At 41.2% G+C, this 10,612-nt stretch overlaps 1 protein-coding gene across 2 annotated transcripts in view; it reads right to left on the minus strand.

The window, feature by feature from the left end:
• Positions 1-1,780: 1,780 nt before the first annotated feature.
• Positions 1,781-10,612, minus strand: part of Sh3d19 (SH3 domain containing 19) — a 72,149-nt gene continuing 63,317 nt past the window's right edge. For both annotated transcript variants that reach the window (XM_013029795.1, XM_013029794.1), the window contains 5 exons: positions 10,268-10,470; positions 8,588-8,640; positions 5,218-5,404; positions 4,364-4,461; positions 1,781-3,225 (listed from right to left, as the gene is read on the minus strand). In XM_013029795.1, the coding sequence (XP_012885249.1) occupies positions 3,109-3,225; positions 4,364-4,461; positions 5,218-5,404; positions 8,588-8,640; positions 10,268-10,470 (658 nt within the window). In that variant the 3' untranslated portion in view covers positions 1,781-3,108. The remainder of the gene's footprint in view (positions 3,226-4,363; positions 4,462-5,217; positions 5,405-8,587; positions 8,641-10,267; positions 10,471-10,612) is intronic.

Consider the following 10,612-nt stretch of genomic DNA (forward strand, 5'->3'; position numbering starts at 1 on the left):
AGCTCTACTCTGTCGCCCTGTCAGGATGTTCTGCCTTGTCTCAGTCAAAAGTGGTACAGCCAGCTGACCTGGGGCTGGATAACTTAGAACCATGAGCCAAAATAAATCTAACTGCTTAAAATGTCAAGTACTTATGTTTAAAGAAATTAAAAAGCTGACTGATAAAGATTAACACTATTGCTGGGAAGGTAGCTCAGTGGTAGAGTGCTTGCCTTGTATGCATGAGGCCCTGGGTTCGATTCCTCAGCACCACATAAGCAAAAAGAAAAAAGCTGGAAGTGGCGCTGTGGCTCAAGTGGTAGAGCTAGGCTAGCCTTGAGCTGAAGAGCTGAGGGACAGCGCCCAGGCCCAGAGTTCAGGCCCCACGACCGGACCCCCCAAAAAAAAAAACAAAGATTAAATAACACTATTATGTTTTCATCTTAAATTCATGGAAGAAACAACCATTCCTATTTCTTCCTCTAAGACAGTACACACAGAAACCTATTGGGGACATTTTGGGTTTCTTTTTTCTTCTTTTGGTTGGTTGTAGGTCTTGAACTCTGGGCCTGGGTGCTGTCCCTCAGCTCTTCAGCTAAGGCGAGGTCTCTACCACTTGAGCCACAGCACCACTTTCAGTTTTCTGATGGTTAATTGGAAATAAGAGTCTCACAGACTTTCCTGCCCAGGCTGGCTTTGAACCGTGATCCTCAGATCTCAGCCTCCTGAGTAGCTAGGATTACAGGCGTGAGCCACTGGCACCCAGCTAACATTTTTGCTTTCTATCAATTGAAGGGGAAATAGAAAGCAAAAAACAAAGTACGATAGACTGAAATGACAAAACTGTGAATTTTGTTACAATAGATTTTTTTCTTTTGGTCAACAAGGAAAGATTGAATGACTCGATTATATTGCTGTATGTAAAAGACATCACATCCATTCATCCATCCACACTTACATCTTATATGATGCAAAGAACTGGAGACAAAATATACCACACACATTCTCAAAAATTTAGTTTAGTCTGAGAAAGAGACTTGAAAAGCTCAGTTCAGTTTATTATAGTGTCAAGTAGATTTACAAGTATTGCACTTATTATTCTGCTTGCTGAAGGCCAACATTTAAGGGGGGATCTTTTTTCTCCAATAATTCTCCAATAAAGACAGGTTTTCAGAATCTCCAATTAAAATTACACAGGCAAAGATATAATTTATATATATATATATATATATATATATATATATATCTCATGTTGCTTCTATATCCTTAACCACTTCCTGCTATGATACACCTTGCTGCAAATGAGAATTTAGTTTGAATAATGCTTTTAATCATTCCTTTTTATGAGATTATTTTTTAATGAAATTTGAAAAGTTTAATGTAATGTGAAATTTTTAATACTTTCTTTTCACTCAAAACACATAGAAATGCAGCCCTCATACTCCAAAATCAAATGTCACATGTTATTGGGGAGATGAACTTTAGTCAGAGACTAAGTCAACATCGCTTCCTTTTGGATCATCATGATGTGTTCTGATAATGGTGTGATCACTGGCCGCCATGCTTTTTGGAAAATGGGGAAAGGAACAGAAACTAAAAAGTGGTCTAGCAGTTTGGTGCAGGTGGCTCACGCCTGAAATCCTAGCTATTTAGGAGACTGTGATCTGAGGATTACAGTTCCAAGCCAGCTGGGCAGGAAAATCTGTGAGACTCTTATCTTCAATTGAAACACCACAAAAAGCTGGAAATGGAGCAGTGGTTCAAGTGGTAGAATACTAGCCTGAACATAAAAGCTCAGGGACAGTGCTCAGGCCCTGAGTTCAAACCCCAGGACCTGTAAAAAAAAGAAAAGGAAAAAGTGGTCCAGCATACGAAACTCTTCTCAAAAACAGAAGAAAGTCACAAAGAAAGCTTTTTACATTTCCAATGTAATCCTATCCCATTGCTCTGTTAGCAAGATTGTCTTCAACCTATTGGCTTTAGCCCCTAACTTGTAATCCAGTTATGCAATGAACCACTTTTGTCTTAAACTTGGGATGTATCACAACGGATGACAGGAAAGTGGCCTTTTCTTTTCTCTAATAATTGTGCAGAGACAAGCTGGGGAGAAAAAAGTACCAGCCTTTAGTTGTCTTAGTTATTTTTCTTTCTGATTACATTTTGAATAAACGAGCTGTGGGAGTTGTCATTGTTCTTCATCTTAACAGTAGCTCTGTATTCTAAGATACTATATGTGATTCATATTTGTTCCACTACAACAAGACACAGCTTTTTATAGATTACTGGGAGAATGCAAAGAAAATGAGTTTTCCTTTGGGTACCAGTAATTGTCAAAGGAATGATTGCAGATTCAGAAAATGTGCTTTATAATAACCCTGTTAACATAAAGAATATATGGAAGACAGAAGTAGTCTGGCACACAGGTGAGGGTTAGTTGTGTTAGCAAGGCATTTCAAGGATGATTTTGGTTCTTTTGACTAAGATGACAACACATTTTGACACCCTTCAAATCCTTGGACAAATAGGGAATATCTGGCGAGTCTGCTGACGTCACCATGTATTTACCAGTGCTCCTGTTCAGTACTGAACTATCCCTTCTGAAGTAAGCGTTTGCCCTCGTACTAAAGGCTAATGTGCTCAAGCGATTAGGATTAATTTGAACAACAGAAATGAAATTTAGATTACTAACCATGTCCCGATAGTTACAGCGTGTAGAATGTCAAATGTCCTCTTTTTAAACTAAAGTGAAAAATGAAGAAGCATGGTTAATTCACATGTGCTGATGAAAACAGATGTCCGTGTACAACTTCTGCTCAGCCTCCCTTTGTGCCGGTTGCCCTGCGCTTGCCCAGGGGAGGCTGCCTCTGCCCTGCTAACCCCATTAGAGGTTTTCTTTCTACATTCCTCCTGCATGGTTTCCACGTACACATTTCCACTGGGAACGAAAGCTAACTACAAAGTTGAGAACTTTTCTGCTTCCAGAAAATTCTCCTGTACCATGGACACCTTAAGATATTTCTCTTTTCTGTTTAAAAAAAAAAAAAAAAAGATAGTGCAAAAACAAATCTGATAGTCAGCGTGATAGTTCAAGTGGGTTCTCACGTCCAGGAATAGCCAAGCTTCTTATCTTTAGCCGACGTGTAGGAACTGAATGTAGTTTTTGGGAAATATCCCAGATTTCCCCAGCAGTTCTCCACTCATCCACTCCTCATTCACAGACTCTAACCCCGTAATGATATCTCCAGCCTGTGAGAAGAAAGACATTGGTTGATTTCTGTTGAGTGCAAGCGTGGTGTGCAGCCTGCCCAGAGCGGCATAAACTATCTTCTCTTTATAACACTCATGCATCTGAATTTGCAGAGGAGGAGATGAGACACTTCCTGCTGCTTCATACCTCTGTCCTTGCACTCTGTTGCTTTGTGGGATGTAACTTGTCCTGGTTATATGTTATACCTCCCTAGTTCACCACCACCCCTATAAAGATTCTGTTAAATAAATAACAATATGTGAGACTAAAAATAAAAGCCCAGTGGCAATGGCTCAGACCTATAATCCTAGCTACCCTACTTGGGAGGCTGAGAACTGAAGATCACAGTTTGAAGTCAGCTGGGACAGAAAGACATCAAGAGTCCATCTCCAATTAGCAAAAAAGCCAGACCCGAGTGGCATGACTCAAGTGGTAAGTGCCAGTCATGACTGAAAAAGCTGAGCAAGGGTTTGAGGCCTTGGGTTCAAGACCTCACACTAGTACTTACATGTGCACACGTATACGTGTTCACACATGTACATGCACATGCACACTTCCCTTTAATGTGCATGGAATTAAAGCAATGTAGGAATTAAACAATTTCACAGTCCTTACAGATAGATACTGTTATTAATGACAGTATTTAGAGGGTATCTTTCTGTAAGTTTGTTCATTTTAAAGAACAGGAAACAGGTTGGATTTGGTGGCTCATGCCTGTAATCCCAGTGCTAGGTGGCATTGGTGGTCTGAAACTCACCCTAGTGAAACATATGAGACTCTACCTGAAAAATAAATAAACAAGGCTTGGGAGCATTGCTCAAGTGGTAGAGGACCTGCCCACCAAGCACAAGGCCCTAAGTTTAACTCCTCAGTAACACCAAAACAGGAAACTGAAGTTCAGGTAGATTAGGAAACTTTGCCCCAGTTATATGTGTAATCAGTAGTAAAACCGGGATTAAAATCTAATTCGATGCTGGTGCTTACATTCCTGACCACTCCACTCTCTTAGACCTAGGCTTTGCATCTCTTCATTCAACTCGAACTCTCAAACATTCTACACTTCAATGTAAGACAAAGTCTTGTCAATCTCAATGTGTATGTTTTTAGTGCTTAGGGCAGGAACAGAAAGACACTGACCTTGAAGGAGAGCTCATCTTCATTCTCTCCATGGAAGTCATACAAGGCTTTGGCCTTCCTCCCCTTCAGTCCTGTGGTACACATGGTTTTTGCCTCAGCTGTAAAGACACACAAAACCCAAATATACAGAAAGATCATGGCCTAAAACACAAAACGTTCTAAGATCTACCCTGGTCACTCTCAAAACAGTGAAAGATAAAAGATGTTCTCAGCACTTATATATATATATATACACATATGCATATATATATATATACACATATGCATATATATATATATACACACACATATATATTACACACACACACACACACACACAAATCAGGTGCTAGTGGCTTATACCTCTAATCCTAGCTACTCAGGAGACTGAGATCTAAGGATTGCAGCTTGAAGCCAGCCTGGGCAGGAAAGTCCATGAGACTCTTATGTCCAATTAACCAACCAAAAAAACCAGAAGTGGAGCTGTAGTTCAAGTGGTAGAGCACTAGCCTTGAGCACAAAAGCTCAGGGACTGCATCCAGGCCCTGAGTTTAAGCCTCAAGACCAGCATACAAACACACACAAAAAATTAAACTAACCAGTACACAAACACACACACAAAATTAAACTTTAACCAGCACACATACACACACAAAATTAAACTTAAAAAATATATCTACACACAAAGTATATTTAATAGAGAAAATTAGCCATTATTTAGTGAAAGCATTTTCAATCCTTTTCCCCATAACTATCACAAATTAGTGTATGAATTTATGAATTAACTCTTTCCACTGTAGACAAATAGCTTCAGTGAGGCATGCCCAGACGGATTACAAGGGCTCAAAGCAGGTGGCATCTCAGAGTTGTCATACCTACACAGCGCTGCACAAAGACTGCTGGGAAGATTCCCTCCCTGTCGTGCAGCCGGCCCCGGTACCAGTCAGCATCCAGACGCTCCAGGATCAGAATCCGGTCCCCACGTTGGAAGGCTAAGTCATCACTGGTCTCAGCGGTAAAACTGTGGAGAGCTTTGCACCATTCTTCAGAGAGATTGTTATCCTGTAAGAAATGGGAAGTGTTTGTTTTTTTTTCCTTGGTGGAGGACTTGAACTCAGAGCCTGGGCATCATCCCTTAGCTTTTTTTTTTTTTCCTGTCAGTCGTGGGGCCTGAACTCTGGGCTTGGGTGCTGTCACCCTCAGCTCTCCAACTCAAGGCTAGCACTCTACAACTAGAGCCATAGCGCCACTTGAAGCTTTTTCTGCTGTGGTGCTGAGGAATCGAACCCAGGGCCTCATGCATGCAAGGCAAGCACTCTACCACTGGGCCACCTTCCCAGCCCCATTTGAGCTTTTTTGCTCAAATTAATGCTGTACCACTTGAGCCACAACTCTACTTCTCTGTTTTAGTGGTTATTTAGAGATAAGAGTCTCACAGATTTTCCTGCCTGGGCTGGCTTCAAATCACGATCCTCAGATCTGAGTTTCCAGAGTATCTAGGATTACAGGTATTAAGCTACCGGTGCCCATCAGAATTGGGAGGTTTTTAAAATGTCAAACTGAGTTCTACAAAGCTTAAAAAAAAAAAAACCAATGAAGAATAAAAGCTAAAGGGTTATAGGATTTCAAAAGCTTGAAGTCTTCTTTAAATTAGCTAATACTTTATGTTGCTATCAAGTTTCAGAAAGAGTTTCCAATAACTTCTTTTCTTAAAATGTAATCTTAAATGACAAATGTGATAGAATTTGTGGCTTTTATAAAATACATAACACTTAAGCAAAACACATTTCTTTATTGTGATCTATGAGGTTAATTACATTAAAAATTAGGTCAAGGCATAAAATATTTATGTATAGTATAAACGATGAAAGAAGTCTGATAAAGTAGCTAATTTTCAGTGAAGTTTTTCTTTACCTAAATCAGGATCAGAATGGATAGCCTGTTAAGTTTCTGGGTCTTTACTTGGCTTAGAGACTATCAGATTCCAGTGTAGAGGGCACTCACTCATACTAAATCAAAGAAACAAACAAAAACAATATATATTTAACTTTATGAGAGTACACTCCTCCTATAGAACTTTTGTCTGTGTATGTGTGTGTGTGCACACTCGTGTACATGCACTGGTGCTTAAACTCACTCACTGGTGCTTTTTCACTCAAGGCTGGAACTCTAGCACTTAAGCCATAGCTCTACTTTCAGCTTCTTCCTGGTTAACTGGAGATAGGAGCCACAAGGACTTTTCTGCCTGGGCTGACTTTGAACTGTGATCCTCAGCTCTCAGTCTCCTGAGTAATTACGATTATAGGTGTAAGCCACTGGAACCCAATTTAACAGGAATGTAATACACACACACACACACACACACACACACACACATACTCACACTCACACTTTTTTTTCTTGCCGGTTCTGGGGCTTGAACTCAGGGTCTGCGCTCTGTCTCTGGGCTTCTCTGTGCTCAAGGCTACTGCTCTACCACTTGAGCCAGGGTGCCACTTCTGGCTTTTTCTGTGTATGTGGTACTGAGGAGTCAAACCCAGGGCTTCATGCATGCTAGGCAAGCACTCTACCACTAAGCCACATTCCCAGCCCCTTCATTTTTTTTTTAACCCCCAAAACATTAGCAGAAGTTTCTGCTCTCTAAAGAAGCATCTTGCCACGTTTGGACAAGACTAAGCAAAGCGGGGCTCCAGGCCCAGCTCTGCTACTTCTGAGCCACATGACACGGATTCTTCATCTCAGCTTCATCTAAGGATAGCTGTAAAGATTCAATAGATAATGCACCAAGAAAGAGACTTCCACACTGCCTGTCAGACCCTAAGTTCTCTGTAATTGATGGTTTATGGAACAAAACAAAAACTAAGCAAATCCTGACTTCTTGCTTGTATACTTGAGTGACCAGCCCTGGGGCAGGGAGGTCCCAAGAACTCATTACTCTGTGCATGCCAGAGGCTCTGCAAACATCCCCCTTTTGAATAGTGATAATCAGGTTTTCTCCTATTTGACTGCAGCTGAGTAAAAAAAAAAAAAATGAAAAAAATAAAAAATTATTATTTTTGTCAGTTGTGACTTGAACTCTGGGCCTGGGCGCCGTCCCTCAGCTCTTCAGCTCAAGGCTAGCCCTCTACTCCTTGAACCACACACAGCACCACTTCTGGTTTTCTGATGGTTAATTGGAGATAAGAGTCTCACGGACTTTCCTGCCCAGGCTGGCTTTGAACTGTGATCCTCAGATCTCAGCCTCCTGAGTAGCTAAGATTATGTGTGAGGCACCCGCGCCCAGCAGAGTAAAAATTTTAACCTTATTTTTTCTCTTTCGCATATATAAATAAGTCAAATGATCCTAGACATTTAGAAAGTTTTGAACTATATAAAGAACTTGGGGAAGGGAATCCTACCCACATATGAAACCTTGAATCTGTAGGATTTTTAATGTTAATAATTTGAATAATTATTTTGTAGTTATTTGTTTATTGGTTTACTTCATTTTCTTATATTTAAAAAAAGTTTTATCTTTTCTCCCCTGCAATTTTTTAATGCAATCTATGTATATTCAACTTTGTATCCTCATTTTCTGTTTTCTTTTCATGATGTTCATTTTGTAAACCAGCCCTAAAACAGGGTCTTGTTATGAAGCCTGGGCTGGCTTCAAACTCCCAATCCTCCTTCCTTAGCTCCCTGAGTGCTTAGATTACAGGTGTACACTACTGTACTCCTATGGGCTCCTTCTTCATTCTTCCTTTTATTCTTTTAAGGAACTTGTTGTTGGAGGAGGTGGGAGAGGGAAGGGATAGCAGCAGAAAAACAAGGAGGGGGCAACAATGTTCAACAAGAAATGTACTCATTATCTCACTCGTGTAACTGTATCCCCTCTGTACAGCATCTTTACAATAAGATACAATAAGATAAAATTAAAAAAAAAGAGAAACATGTTTCCCAGGTGGGGCACAGTGGCTTCTGGCTTAAGTAATCCTCTTGCTTCAGCATCTTGAGTAGCTGGCATTACAGGCATGTGCCATTGTGCCCCTTTTCTGTATTTTTTTTCATTTCCTTTTCAGGATCTACATGTTTTGTATGAGTTCCAAGCACAGTTTTTCAGTAATACCTAATTTACGTATTGCAGACACGTGCTGTGAAATGAGATGAAAATGACTAAGTACTATGTTGTCTTGATAATTATAATTTCGACATTCTCTCAAGGTTGAAATCTGGCTGTCCCTACCATTACCCACTCAGGCAGCCTACCTGAGAATTTGAGCCAGAAGCTTCTTTTTTGGTCTTCGGTGGTACCTTTGTGCCTACATTAAGATAAAAGAAAAAAGTCAAAATGTAAAAGCTACAGAGTGAGGGAAACGGTTACGATTGGGGTGCGTGAAAAGTCTGTGATTCTGCCACACGAAGTTCTGCTTCATGGGTTGTTCACTTACCTATAAGCTGAAGAAGCATACCCAAGAAACTCTACAGTCCACGTCTTCAGCCTCGCTGCCATTTCGCTTTCTTTCGGTGATGCTAGGCTTTGAACTCAGGGCCCTGACCTTGCTAGGCAGGCACTCTCACCACTTCAGTCACACCTCTAGCCCTTTTGCCTTTTCTTTTTTTTCCTTTTTTGTCGGGCATGGGGCTTGAACTCTGGGCCTGGGCGCTGTCCCTCAGCTCTTCAGCTCAAGGCGAGCGCTCTACCACTTGAGCTACAGCGCCACTTCTAGTTTTCTGAGTGGTTTATTGAAGAGTCTCAGGGCCTTTCAGGCTGGGCTGGCTTTGAACTGTGATCCTCAGATCTCAGCCTCCTGAGTAGCTAGGATTACAGGGATGAGCCACCACGCCTGGCTCACCACAGTGACTCTCCCATGCAAATTAACATTTAAAATAAAATTTCCTTCTACCTTAAAAAAAATTTATGGCAATGTGGGTGGGAGAGGGGCTGAGGGAGGGACAGAGAGGTGAGCTTGCTCAAGGCCCTTTGGTTTTATGCATTTATGGACATAACATGAAACCTGCTGGTTACAACTAACTGATGTGAACAAAATATGGGGAAAAAGCCTGCAACCCATCAATTATGTACATTTTTCTAATATCAATAACATAAAAGTCAAAATTCTGAGGTGAGCACCAGTGGCTCACACCTGTAATCCTAGCTACTCAGGAGGCTGAGATCTGAGGATCACGGTTCAAAGCCTGGGCAGGAAAGTTCGTGAGACTCTCGTCTCCAATTAACCACCAGAAAACTGGAAGTGACACTGTGGCTCGAGTGCTAGAGTGCTAGTCTTAAGCCGAAGAGCTGAGGAACAGCGCCTAGGGTTCAAGACCCACGACCAAGACACACACACACACACACACACAGAGTTAAAAACTTGTGACTGGGTTCTGGGGACACACACACACACACACACACACACACACACACTTAAAAACTTGTGACTGGGTTCTGGGGCTCCTGTCTATAATCCTAAAACTTGTGACTGGGTTCTGGGGACACACACAGACACACACACACACTTAAAAACTTGTGACTGGGTTCTGGGGCTCCTGTCTATAATCCTAGCTACTCAGGAGGCTGAGATCTGAGGATCATGGTTCAAAGAGAGCAGGGGCAGACAAATAAGACAAATGTATCTCAATGACATAAAATGTATCTCAAATTAACCAGTAAGAAGTTGGAAAAGTGGAAGTGCGGCTCAAGCAGCAGAGCTCCGGCTATGAACAAAAAAACCAAGAGAAAACTTGAGGCCTGGACCTTAAATCATAGTACCAACATACATACATGCACACATGCATGCACACACAAAAGAGGTGGCAGAGAAGGAAAAAAAAAGGAAGAGGAGGAAAAATATGTGTGGATTGTTATACAGATTAGTATTTCCAGACTGTTGGTTTATCTGAATCAGAATACATATAATAATAGAAAGTCATCTTGTCTATACTCACTTGAAATATTTGTACCAGGGGCAGGAAAATCCTCAAGGAGTTCCACAAAGTTCAGGGGGAAGATCCCAGTTCTGTCTCCAACCTCTCCTTTAGCCCATTCATCATTCACATACTCCTTAAGAATGATAACTTCTCCCTCTGAGAAACTTAACTCATCCTTCTGATCTCCAATATATTCAAACCGAGCAACACATCTTGGGCCTCTGAACAACAAACACATTAGTGGATTAAAGTAGAAACTAATGACCTTTTTTTTTTTTTTGTCGGTCGTGGGGCTTGAACTCTGGGCCTGGGCGCTGTCCCTCAGCTCTTCAGCTCAAGGCGAGCGCTCTACCACTTGAGCTA

Source organism: Dipodomys ordii, unplaced genomic scaffold (assembly GCF_000151885.1).
Source record: "Dipodomys ordii isolate 6190 unplaced genomic scaffold, Dord_2.0 Scaffold122, whole genome shotgun sequence".
NCBI lineage: Eukaryota > Metazoa > Chordata > Mammalia > Rodentia > Heteromyidae > Dipodomys > Dipodomys ordii.